This window comes from Emericellopsis atlantica, assembly GCF_019669845.1.
Source record: "Emericellopsis atlantica unplaced genomic scaffold F5Z01scaffold_13, whole genome shotgun sequence".
NCBI lineage: Eukaryota > Fungi > Ascomycota > Sordariomycetes > Hypocreales > Bionectriaceae > Emericellopsis > Emericellopsis atlantica.
This window is the reverse complement of record NW_025764715.1, coordinates 203,297-215,450: the sequence shown is the minus strand read 5'-3', so window position 1 is coordinate 215,450 and position 12,154 is coordinate 203,297. Positions and strand designations below refer to the sequence as shown.

The following is a 12,154-nucleotide window of genomic DNA, read 5'->3' as shown; positions in this document are numbered from 1 at the left end:
GGGTTCGTACATATATTTTTGGCCCTCGTTCGGCGAGATCGGCTCCTCAAGAGCCGCGCCCATGTACAGAGCCCCTTTATCACGAGGCAGTGTTCGGAGACGTGAAACATTTGTGCGATTATGATTTCGTACGATGAGACTCAGTAGAATTGAATCAACGGCACTTGTCAGCCTTGCCTCCCATCACAGCATAAACCCCTTATGGCCCGAATGCGTCAAGATATCGCATAAAGGCTCAATTCCTCGGCTTCTAGGTTTGGGAGAAACAAAAGTCTTTATTCAACCCGCCGATCCTTCTATACATTCATTCTGTCCTCTACTTTCATTCGCTCAAGTCACTCTTTTGCTGTCTTTGTGAAATAGACCATCGGCGTCGGACACTCGAAACTGCTCCCACGTCCGTCATGGCCGTAGACTCAACCTCTACCGAAAGCGACAGTGAGGGGTTCAAGCTATATCACTACGATCCTTCACTGGCTGCCGCCATCATCTTCACCCTCTTTTTCGCCATTGCGTCTATCCGACATTTTCAAATCCTCTTCCGGAAGAAGACCTGGTTCTTCATCCCCTTCCTGGTGGGATGCTGTCGTAAGTGACTGGCCTCTCCGCTGGCATGCACGTCTACGTATACCGTGGCTCACCCAGACGTTCTTCACCTCGCAGTCGAATGCATCGGATACGGGATGCGAGCATGGTCAGCCAAACAGACACCCGATTGGACCCTGATGCCATATATTCTGCAAAATCTCCTCATTCTTCTTGGTCCAACCCTCTTCGCTGCATCGATTTATATGCTCCTCGGCCGAATCATTCGTCATTTGGACGCTGAGCAATTCTCCGTCATCTCTCCAAGGTGGCTGACAAAGATCTTCCTCCTTGGCGACGTGATCTCCATATTTGGCCAGGGTGGAGGTGAGTTCCTACTCCAACGGATGCTGTGGTGGGCACAGTATTATGCTATTGCCGAATGGCTTGTGTAATGTTGCTAACACTGACAGGCGGTGGTCTCATGGCTGCTTCTGACTCTGAGTCGACCAGCAACCTTGGTAACACAATCATTCTTCTCGGGCTTGGCGTCCAGGTCACCTTCTTCAGCGGATTCATGATTGTCATGGCAACATTTCACCGCCGAATCGCGAGTTTACCGACGACAAAGGCTCGCGGCACTCTCACACGGTGGAAGACGGTCATATGGGTCACATACATTGTCAGCCTGCTCATCCTTGTGCGCTCCGTGTTCCGCATGATTGAGTACGCCCAGGGAAACAACGGGTCGCTTTTGCAGAAGGAGATATACATCTATCTGCTAGATACAGCATTGATGTTTATCGTGGCGGCTACGATGGCATATTTCCATCCTGGCCTTCTCCTGGCCGAGGAAAGGGCCCTCGATGATGATGTAATTTTGGATCAGAGGCAGACACTGACGAGCCATCCATACTCGCGGATGGCTTAAAGTTCAGGGCGGCTTTTTTCCTTCTACCTCGGTGCTAGATACAAAGAGGAGAGGGGTTCTTTGCTTGGGGACGTGTGAGAAAGCTTAGCCGGAAAGGTAAAGAAAGCCTGTGTAGATAGCCAGGGGTACTCTACCTACAGACGTCCTAGTTTATGAACACGGGAGATATCATGCAAAATAGTATATTTAGCTACATTAATAATGTCACTATGATCGAGCAGCACTAACGTTACTATATCTATTCTCTAAAACCGACCGCAAATATCTCTATCTATATTTACTTTTAATTTTATTTTGTACTTGTAGTTACAGTATTGGATCGACAGGGTTAGGCTATAAGCTTCACGTTAAGCACAGGGCCAAGGCCGCTGCGGATAAGGTGACGAGGCCACTCAAGGCGTACGCTGGACGGAGAATCCCCGAAGCCAATGCCGACTTGCCTCTCCCGACAGTACGCCAAGGTGAACTAGACCGGGCCAGTCCAAGTACCAGAAAAACAAAGGAATCGCGACAGTGTGGGAGCACTATGAAAGCTTTGACGGTGGCCTCTGCCGATGAAATGGGGCACTTGGCCAAGACGAGCAGCGCCATCATCATCCCCTTCGCCTATGCCGAAGGCTGGCGAAACATCCCGATGCTCTACAGTGGAGAGGTCAGAGATTACGGGCACATCTCTGACTGGAAGCCGTCGTATTTGGTATATACGATGGGGTCACTGATCTGGTGCTTCTTCCCTACGTGGGGGGGAAGACAGGGGGTCCAGTTGGCGCTGCGACGGGCGTCTTGAAAGGCGTCACGAGCATTTCCTCTAAACTCTTCACAGGTGAGGTATTCGCCCCTTCTGCCTGGCCAAGCAGTTTCGCCGAAAGGAATCTCATGGTGGCACTGTGCTGACTTGCGGTCTGATGGTAGCAACTGTGGGACTAGGAGTCTACCCGCTCCAAGGTATCTACAAGAGCGCGATGCACGTATTGAATTGCCGGACTCGCAAGTCCTTTCAGCACGCAATGAGAACGGGGGCACAGCATTTGGCGCGGAACTTTCGAGACAAGGATGTTATGGAGGCTTTTGACAGGTTACAGACGACAGGGGCCATCGGAGGCAAAGTTGAAGAGAATGATATTACAGCCGCCGAGAACGAAGGTACACGGGACGTGCGTGTAGCCTAGTCCTGCTGTGTCGTCTAACTATGCTGCATCTGACCAAGTTCCCTGTCCGTGCTTGCATTAAGGTGTGTCTTAACCTTTAGGTGATGAGGGAACCTCCATCCAAACAAGACGACGCTGACGAACATGAGTACCGCATCGAAAACGTATAGTGTCCACTCGTGCCTAAGAGGATATCCGTCATTTCCGAGGATATACTCGATGACACGAAAGACAGACCGCACCATAATGCAGCCGCTCACGACGTATAGCATCGTCATAAGGCTCTGCCAGCGATTCCCGTACTCGAGAGATGTGCCTGGACGCAGCCGTCGGACTCGGTGGTGAAAGATAGCCGAAGTGACGACAAAGAGGCCAAAGACAATAATCTGTATAAAAAGACCGCCGACGATGATATTCTCTCCAGTGGTCATCGTGTCCCCCGTGACCATGACACCGGCACCCGAGGCTTGGGTGACAAAGGACGCAATATCGCCGCACACAAAGATAACAGTGAGCCATCGCACAGGGACCAAGGAGAGGTCCTCGGCCCCAATGCTACGGATGATACGACCGAGCGTCATGTATACGGATGCGGCGAAGAGAGCGGGTGCGACGAGGATGAAGGTGCTCTGGATGACAAAGGGCATAAGGCGATCGGTCTGGTCCCTGGCGAGCGCGCGAGCAATGTAACCTATAATCTCCACTGCACAGCAGGTTTCATCGTCAGTCAGCGTGTCAGGGACTGGAAAAGGCAGAATGATTCGGATTCCAGGGAGTTGAGCATTCTGATCGTGGACGTACAAAGGCCACCAATGACAAAGACAAGGCAGAACCAGGCGCGGTGCTTGACAGTGCGCCAGGTCACGAGCAGAGTCCCCAGAGAGAATAGGGCGACGAACAGACCGGCCGCTGGGGTGGACGGGACATACTGCCAGAGGTAGTAGTCCCCTCTGTATGGCTTGAGCTCAGCCATGGCGATTTGATGCTTTCGTCGATGTACGATGTGTGTGCCAACGAGTTGAGTCGTGTGAAAGATGAAGAGCGCCCCGTATATCCACGAGGGTCAACTGGATTCAAGGTTCTTATAGCATCGGGCTGTATGCGTGCAATTAATCCCGAGAGTACTACATCCGAGTCCTGACTCCTGAGCTACCATGATGCCATCAGACACCAGGTACGCTACTGTTATAATCGTATAAGCGCAACCCCACACCGTCGGGTTCGCGTTCGTATTCACCAGTGCTGGCTCGGGTTCGGGTTCGGGTTCGGGCTCGGTGTCGTGTCCCGTCACTAGCTCATGCAAGCATGGCATAGTCAAATCTAATTAGCGCCTCGCGCCCGACCTGACCTCTTCCAGTCCCTCCTCCCCTTCCCTTTCTTTTCCTTCTTCTCGGTAAGCATCCTCGCTCTCTCGCTCCCGACCCGGAGCTCGATTCCATCACTCATCTACTCTCATTGACCCAAGTCAATCACGCACATCAAATGGCAGCCCCGCCACCCACAGAGGAGCGCGAGAACCGCCGGACACACACCAAGTCTCGCACCGGCTGTCTGGTATGCAAGAGACGGCGGGTCAAGTGCGACGAGACGCGCCCCCGTTGCCGCAAATGCACGTATGGGAACCGAGCGTGCGTGTACTCGTCGTCTTCGTCTTCGACGTTGCACCTGATCCCCGGGAGCCCGAGCCCGAGGCCGAGGCCCAATGGGCATGATCGTGCTGCCTCCGCCCGGACGCACTCTGCACACCATGTATCGAGGCCGGTACACGTCCATATTCCCGCCATCAACAATGCCTCGCCGTCCCCGTCTGGACAATCACCTCGCGCCCACCCAGACGGCAACGGGCCGCTCACCTCCTTCAGCGTGCTTCATCTCACCCTGTTCTACAACGCCATCGCCAACATGGCCGACTACATGGCTCTCCAGGGCGATATCCACGTCATCATCAGCCACGCTCTGGGGAGCGCATCAGAGGCCCCATACGTCCTGTACCAGCTGCTGGCCCTGTCCGCGCTCCATTCATCTACGCGGCAGCCTCAATCGTCGGCGCCCCCCCTGCAGCACGTGGCAACGGAGCTGCAGACGCGCGCGCTGGGCCTCTTCAACGGGACCCGCTGCCATCTCTCGGACGATACCTACCTCTCCGCCTTCCTCTTCGCCTCGTTTCTCGGCGTCCATAGTCTTCACATCGCCATTGCCGAGCACCAGCACTCGGCGAGCAGCTTCATCTCGGCGTTTGTCGACTACGTGCACATTCACCGTGGTGTACGCTCCGTCATCAGAGGATACTGGGACCGCATCATGCAGTCGGACTTGAAGCACCTCCTCTCCATCACGGCTTGGGTCGACGAGGCCGACACTTGCTCTTCCGAGCACACCGCCGAGACAGCCCGCTTGCGCGCCTGCCTGGACCAGTCGTCGTCGTCATCGTCGTCGTCCCCCATGCGAGCCTGCGTCGACGCCACTCGATGGCTGGAATGGATCCTGCGACTCAAGGCGGACGGCCATGACGATCCACGGCGGGACGTGCAGGCCGTCATGGCCTGGCCGCTGCTTGTTTCGGACGAATATACCGAGGCATTATACCAACGCCGACCCGAAGCCGTCGCCGTCTTTGCCTTTTACACGGCCGTCATGTACCAGCATCGCGACTTTTGGGTCTTTCGCAATGTCGAGTCTGGGTTGGTGAGGGCCATGGTTGATCATGTTGGGCCGTATTGGGCCGACGCCTTGTCTTGGCCGCTGCTAGTTGTTCAAGGGGTGAATCGGGGAAGAGGAGGTAGACAACGCAGTCGTTTTGAACGCGGTACAGACCCTTCTACACAATGCGATTCTACTCGAGGACACGCTTGAGTGAAGACACGTAACCCCAGTATCGCACCAAGGTCGATAGAATATATGCTGTGCAAGCTCTAGACGGCTCGATCTTGTCCCAACATGTTCTCGAATCACCTTTAATTACGTGAGAATGACTGGTCTCTTGCGGTTCGCCGCCTCTGTAAGTATACTATTCTCGGCAGTCTAGGGTAGCCCGGCGGACTAAATCGGCCCCACTACGGAGTACCCTTTAAGTTCCTCTATAAGCATCAGAAATTCAGAACCGCGAACATAATCGCGCGACAAAGCCCAAGTAGTAATTTCACACGCGCAATGATGGCCATGTACTCATTAAAACAATATAATCACTCGGCCTCCACCTGATGGACTAGAACTCAAGAATACCCCAAAAGCGAAGGACCTTCCTTTTAGACGTAGCCGAGGTCGAGACAAGGCAAGCGTCAGGCCAGAGACACCTGCTGTCGAACAGGAATTCCGGCAACAAACGAGGTCAGACGATCTACAGGACGGGAAGAGCCTGACGGCTGGAGGCCCTGCGAGGGAGAGAGGTGCCAGCGCCCGATTGGTGTTTACTTATCCTCGCTAAGAGGAGACTCAGACCTGCTCTATGTCATCAGCATCAATGTCATTATTATCAGAGTCCCAGACTGAACATTTGGTTTCCCTAGTCAAAATCTGCACGAGAGTTCCTCATCGCTTTCGACACCGCCGTTGGTCGACTGGCACGGCCCTCACGAATACTCTCAAAGACGCACGTATCAGCCTTCTTCTTGTACACAATCGACGGGGCACTTCGATATGACCAGCCAAAGGGTCAAATTACTCAATCAGTGGCCTTACAGCTACAATACACTCGACTCTTGCAGGAGAATCATTCCAGAAAGAGGCAAGAAACATTTCATAATTGAATGTGACTGGTGCTGAACTTCTGTCTTTTCCCGCTGTGACTGTCTGTATATCGGTTTGTTTCATGTCTCAATTAACGTGGCGTGACATTCGTCAACTATCAGGCGAAACACATAGTGTATTAAACCTCGTCGACGCCCAGGCTATCATAAGATATAGATTATGACACCATCTTCCTGTTTCTTGTACTCCATGCATGAAATTCCATGGCTGTGTGTCCAAGCGATGCAATCTTATTCCGCGTGCGATCGGAGAAACCACATGAGATACATTCGGCGGCAAGTTCTGGTCTAGTGACTCTGACAAGAAAATCCTCCAGCCCTCGACCGTTGCGATTTTCTCCTTCAAACAAGTTTTGGTGATCGCACATATGGCCTTGAGGTATTCTCACGTTGGCTCGATGTCGCGTGATAGCAGGTGCGTGTGGCAATGCGATACACGGCTTTCTTGAACTGGCGTCGACCCCAAACACTAACATTGTTCGTGTCATCCTTGTCGTCCACTTAGACCAATGCGAATAATGGAATCTTCCCCAACAGGAATTTCTGACTTCTACCCCCAGAATGGCAAGATTCTCCCAACGAGACAGTCATAGGGCCGATAGTCCGGCCCCTGACAAATCCACTCGGTTTCGACAAGTCTTGCATCAAGTTCCGTCATCCCGGGCGACAAGAGCCGCAGTGGCGGTCCACGCCGCTCATCTGCGCTCAACAAGGCCCATGCCCGCTGTCGAGAGGCTCTTGTAATTTTGTCAGCTACCCAGCCGACGCCGCGACCATTCGCCAGGGGTTTCGAGTTACCCGTTTAAGGCAAGTGTTCGGGAAGTCCAGAGAATTGGCGTTCGAGGAGTCCATTGCTGTCGTCACCCCCCATAGCTAAGATACTATGAACAGCATCGAACCCTGCGGAGGACATAAAAGCTATAAGTAGGTCCAGCCACTTACAATTCCTGATTGGCGCCCAATCACCGCCCCCTGGCATGGACGAAAAAGGGTGACGGATTAAGATTTTCTCGACAGCCTCAATTATAGCCCTTGAAGGAGGGGAATGCCAACGCTCTCCTGCACATAACCAGATATGTCGGAGCATGTGCGAATCGGCTGTGGAGTGGATGCTACTGCCAGCATCGGGGAGGATGTGCCGAAAATATTCTCTACAGGCGAATGATATCTTAGACAGGAATCCATAATTTATCATTCCTTCGTAGAGAGTGATAATGTATTCGCGGACACACTTGAGTGAAGACACGTCAGCCAGGGTGTGGTCGCCTGGTCGATATCTCGAAAGAAGCTCCCAATCCCAGGAGCTTAGATAAGGAGGACGCTCGGGGTTGATTGAATTCGAGCTTGTTTGACGCAAATCATCCTCGAGGAGAGACTCTTCCGTGATAGGCCCGTAGACCTTGCAAAGGATCTCGTATTGCATAAAGGCTCTGTAAATCTTTAGGCAGGCTTGGCCGCTCAAACCCTCCACGTCAAAATCCCCGATATTTGCTGGGATTTTGTTAATGAAGGAGATCTTTCTGTAGTCGGAATGAGACCAGCGGGGAAGATAGAGAAACGCCCACTCGAAATGGACGCTCGTGGCTTTGGATAGGTAATCGTCGATGTAGGCCCGGAGACGCCTACAAAAGCTATGAAGCTCCCTGAATCTTGCGAGGTCTGGATGCGCAACGCTGCAAGGATCAACGAGCCCACCGGCACCCCATGTCATAAGGTGGGACTGGATCAAGGCAGCCCGGCGTGTGTCTCTCTCGTGTTGACTTGCTTGCCTCGGAAACTGTATGATTGCTAAGGCGTCTTGGACCGCACTACCGTGTAGATGCCTCCTGATGAAGGCTGCGTGCAGTCTTGCGCAGTTCGCACCTCGGCGAAATAATACAGGCGATGTCTGTATAGCCTTGAAGGCCCCAACATAGTCTTTGAGGTATGTGAGGGCTTGGAGAATGAGCTCTAGAGGTAGCTTGGCGAAGGAATCCATCTTAACGCGGGGTGCGAAGTCTCGGGTCGCGGGGTTGGCAAAAGACTCTGGAGAATAAGAAGTAAGATCAGTGGAAATATGCAAGGCGAGAGGAACCACCAGAGGACTGCGGCCTTTCCTTATAAGAAGACAAAGACCATGCCACTTAGACTTCACTTTAACTTATCCTGTATAACCTCCAGCTAGTAGTCTAACCTGCCCCAAATAAACCTCGCGCGGGACCAAGCTATTGCTTGATTATCCACGTGGAACTACCGCTCCGTTAGATTCACTTATCGCACTCTCGCCTTCTATTGTTCAGGAACGCGGGAGAAGTTCTGCTGCGTGTATCAATGTGCCACCTACGAATATGCCATCCCGCTTCCCCACGTCGTGAGAGGAGGGGCGACGTCTTGAGCCCCTTCATCTAAGAAAGCGTAGTGATCGTCGCAAATCTCCCGCCATATCTGCACAATCGAGGGATCATTCCGCTCCCGCAGAGGATCATCAAGCTGCGTTGTCCTCTCCAGCCACGTCGCAATATCCGTGTGGCCAAGCGCCTGTGCCTCATCGGCAGCACTTCTGCCCTTGGCGTTTTCTCTAAGAAGTAACACCAACTCCCCGAGCCGCAAGTGGAATTCCTCTTCATTATCGTTATCAAATCCCCAATCATCGGCCTCCTCTGATCGCAGCAATTCGTCGAGCTCGTCGATATTTCCGTCCCGGAATATTTGGAAGACGGCGACAACCAGTTCTTTCTGGCCGGACTGCACCGCCGAGTGGAGCATCGTATTACCGTCGTGGTTCTGGTGACTCCACAGGGCGTAGTGAGGCGGCCGGTATGCGGCGGGTCTGTGAGATCTAAAGGCCCGCAGGTAGTCCATGACATCGATTCGCTGCGCAATAACAGCGGTGTGCATGAGTGAGTTGCCTGTTGTCGGTTCTATAGCCATGAAGAGTACGGCGAGACTAGAGGCGCGGGGCGAGACCCCGGCACGCTCGAGAGCCCTTTCGATTTGCTGAAATGTCCCTGTTCTAATGATGGCATGGAGTTCTGTGATGCACTCGAGGGTTGGTATGCGTAGGTAATCATGGACTGCGGGCTGAGAGTGCTTAGGGTAGCGAAAAAAGTCACCGAATGTAAAGGGGAGCGACGGAATTGTCATTGTGTTTACTGAAGAAAAGACCGAGAGTAGCCGGCGGGGTGACGAAAGTATATCTACTAATAAAAAATAAGAAATAAGAAGGGAGAGAAATATCAGCTCTAAGGGAAGCGGGGTTATACTAGAGTATAAGATAATAGGCTAAATCTCGTGGGCTGCCGCGTTAGCAGCTTACTCTTATATAAAGGTTTGTAGTACATATGTCCTTTCCGAGCCCATAGTGAGTGTATAATATAGGTAAACATGTTATATAAGGTAGGGGGTGTATAATTAGGGGGCAACTGGATCTCTCGAAAAAGCTCATTCGATCTTCAGGCCAGCAATCATTGTCTTTACTCTCCCACAATCTTAAATCAAAGATAGTAGAATATAGAAACAATGATTCGCCCCCCTGTTGACACATGCTAACCATGAAGTTCCCAGACATTATTCTTCTGACCTCGGTTCTCGTAATCAGGCGCCTCGAGTTGATGCACTTGGTGTGAATATGCTGGTGCGCTGGTAGCCGGGTAATGATATGCTTGTGCGCCGAAGAACCGAATATCCTCGTTCACGTCAGTGTGTGCAGGTGTCTTATTAGTCCGTCTTTTTCGATATAGTATGAACCCAGCAATGCACAATATCAAGACAGCAGCAGCGGCACCAACGGCGATGCCAGCGACAGTTCCAGTCGAGAACTGCTTCGCCGAGGACTCCTCAACGCCTGGATTGGTTTCCTGGGCGACATTCTCTGTTGTTGTCTTATCTGCAGTCTTTGGGATTGCTGTCTTAGTTGCTGTCTCGGCTGTTGACTCAGGCGTGGTTGATGTCTCAATGACCGACTTGGGTGGCACCTTGAAATATGTAAGCTGGTAATTCGCTGAGTCGCGTTGACATTTCATAGACTTGCGGATAATAGTTTGATACCCCATGCTTCGAGTTGTGACCACAGTGCCCTGAGCTCGGACGACTGTGTGGAGATAGCCCAATGGCTCAGGGGTGTTTGGCGCCCGTTAGATTCGTGGTGAATTTGGCGATAACCCCTGCAGGCGAATTTGCGCCTAGATTCTGCGATGTGAGGAGAGCGGTACGGATCGCTTATTGTTTACAGTCAATTGGTCAGCTGGACCAGGCTCCGACATGCCTCCCTTGAGTCCCAGCGCCGCAACACCGTGCGGAATGCTTCACACGCATATGGACTGGATGTCTGGAACTCGCCCAAGACTGATCCAACATTACATGTAATTATCCTGTCCGCATTTCTCTTCTCGTGCTGTGTAACTCTTCTTCTTGTCGTCACACTCAACTCTCAGTGCACCAAGTCACAATGAACTTCCTTGGACGACAGAGTGTCCTGGAACTACGCAAACCGTGGCATTCTGATCACATTAGCCCTCGTCGCCTCCGGATCATTTGCATCAGCGCCGCTTTGCTACTCGTGGTGTCCGCCCTGTGGCTGTCGCGGGACCTTGCGATAGAAAGCTTCCACGCGGTTGCGTCAAAACACCAGACCACGATCGAAGTCTCATCCATCTCCCGGAGCTTAATCCCACCGCAAATATGGCAAATCATGCTCCCTAAATCCGGATCAAGCGGTCCCATTGAGCCTGGGAACCTGCAGGATACGGCGTCTTGGTTGGCCCTTAATCCAGATTTCAACTAGTAAGTTGTGAGATTCACGCAGCAGCATATTGGTAATAGGGCTGACACCTTCATCAAGTACACTTGTTGGTGCGGAAGGCGCCCAATTGCTCATGCAGGAGAACACCCTTTACCACCCCCAAGCACAGAGAGCTTTTGAGGAGTTGCAGAATGTGGGCATGAAGTCTGATCTACTACGCTATAGTCTCCTCCATACCCACGGTGGTGTCTATACGGACACCGACACGGTGGCCATCAAGGGAATCAGGGAATGGATCCCTCCCTATCTTCGAGATCAAGTCCGGCTCGTCGTGGGTATCGAATTCGATCGCCGTGATGGCGGTATGTGGGCTGATATCTCCCACTGGGTCCAATTCTGTCAATGGACAATAGCCGCAGCCCCAGGTCACCCCGTTTTCGAGACCATGGTGGCCCGCGTACTAAGCTCAGTGGCTGAGCTCACGAATGGCACGGATGGACAGAAAGCTGTGGCAGACCTTCACCCCTCGAGTTTCGAAGTTATGAACTCGACTGGACCGGCAGCTTGGACCGACGTTGTCTTTGAGCATCTGCAAGCCTTCGACCCATCTCTGAACACAACGAAAGACCTCTCTTTCCTGAAGGAGCCGACACTATTCGGTGATATCCTCGTCCTAACAATTGACGGATTTGGGATGGGTCAGCCACATTCGCATAGCACGAATGATGGGAGTATCCCGTCGGCGGCTTTGATGCGTCACCTTTTCCGGGGCTCTTGGAGAGGGGACTAAGGAGTTCTTTCGTTCTGCAGCGTATATATAATGGATTTCTTGCATATACTAAATGATTGCCCTCGGAACCACACAGTCACAATATCAGTTGTTAGCGTGGGGCGAATCAGACTGCCAGAGTGCTCCGCATCGTCGACTTCCCGGGTTTCTTTTCCTATCTGCGCCGAAAGCGCCGCACAAGGCCTAAAATGTACGCAGAAGGTCAACAGGCAGGACTGACCGCACGTCAGAAGTTTGTACTTCGACCCACAAAGTACCGCCTGGCACAACATCAATATCAATCATGCTTCTACC

General features: G+C 52.4%; 6 protein-coding genes across 6 annotated transcripts; 3 read left to right on the top strand and 3 right to left on the bottom strand.

Annotated features, from left to right (window-relative positions):
* Positions 1–222: 222 nt before the first annotated feature.
* On the top strand, positions 223–1,456 carry F5Z01DRAFT_723521 (RTA1 like protein-domain-containing protein; the record flags this gene model as incomplete). Its single annotated transcript, XM_046266615.1, has 3 exons — positions 223–588; positions 664–912; positions 999–1,456. The coding sequence occupies exons 1-3, from the start codon at positions 405–407 to the stop codon at positions 1,454–1,456; spliced, it is 891 nt and encodes a 296-aa protein (XP_046118270.1). The 5' UTR covers positions 223–404.
* A 1,129-nt stretch (positions 1,457–2,585) lies between these two features.
* Positions 2,586–3,758, bottom strand: F5Z01DRAFT_655162 (RTA1 like protein-domain-containing protein). Its single transcript, XM_046263477.1, has 2 exons — positions 3,406–3,758; positions 2,586–3,307 (listed from the first exon to the last, which is right to left on the bottom strand). Exons 1-2 carry the CDS (start codon positions 3,575–3,577, stop codon positions 2,640–2,642), a joined length of 840 nt encoding a protein of 279 aa, XP_046118269.1. The 5' UTR covers positions 3,578–3,758; the 3' UTR covers positions 2,586–2,639.
* A 191-nt stretch (positions 3,759–3,949) lies between these two features.
* Positions 3,950–5,712, top strand: F5Z01DRAFT_655161 (uncharacterized protein). The gene has a single exon (XM_046263476.1). The coding sequence runs from the start codon at positions 4,087–4,089 to the stop codon at positions 5,455–5,457; it is 1,371 nt and encodes a 456-aa protein (XP_046118268.1). The 5' UTR covers positions 3,950–4,086; the 3' UTR covers positions 5,458–5,712.
* A 1,127-nt stretch (positions 5,713–6,839) lies between these two features.
* F5Z01DRAFT_750250 (uncharacterized protein) lies at positions 6,840–8,328 on the bottom strand (the record flags this gene model as incomplete). Its single annotated transcript, XM_046267015.1, has 2 exons — positions 6,840–7,268; positions 7,293–8,328. 2 exons carry the CDS (start codon positions 8,326–8,328, stop codon positions 7,153–7,155), a joined length of 1,152 nt encoding a protein of 383 aa, XP_046118267.1. The 3' UTR covers positions 6,840–7,152.
* Positions 8,329–8,492: 164 nt separating this feature from the next.
* F5Z01DRAFT_750249 (uncharacterized protein) lies at positions 8,493–9,473 on the bottom strand (the record flags this gene model as incomplete). Its single annotated transcript, XM_046267014.1, has 1 exon — positions 8,493–9,473. The coding sequence occupies one exon, from the start codon at positions 9,471–9,473 to the stop codon at positions 8,670–8,672; it is 804 nt and encodes a 267-aa protein (XP_046118266.1). The 3' UTR covers positions 8,493–8,669.
* Positions 9,474–9,987: 514 nt separating this feature from the next.
* F5Z01DRAFT_743238 (family 32 glycosyltransferase) lies at positions 9,988–11,860 on the top strand (the record flags this gene model as incomplete). Its single annotated transcript, XM_046266891.1, has 4 exons — positions 9,988–10,028; positions 10,098–10,181; positions 10,992–11,111; positions 11,170–11,860. The coding sequence occupies 4 exons, from the start codon at positions 9,988–9,990 to the stop codon at positions 11,858–11,860; spliced, it is 936 nt and encodes a 311-aa protein (XP_046118265.1).
* Between the last annotated feature and the right edge of the window lie 294 nt (positions 11,861–12,154).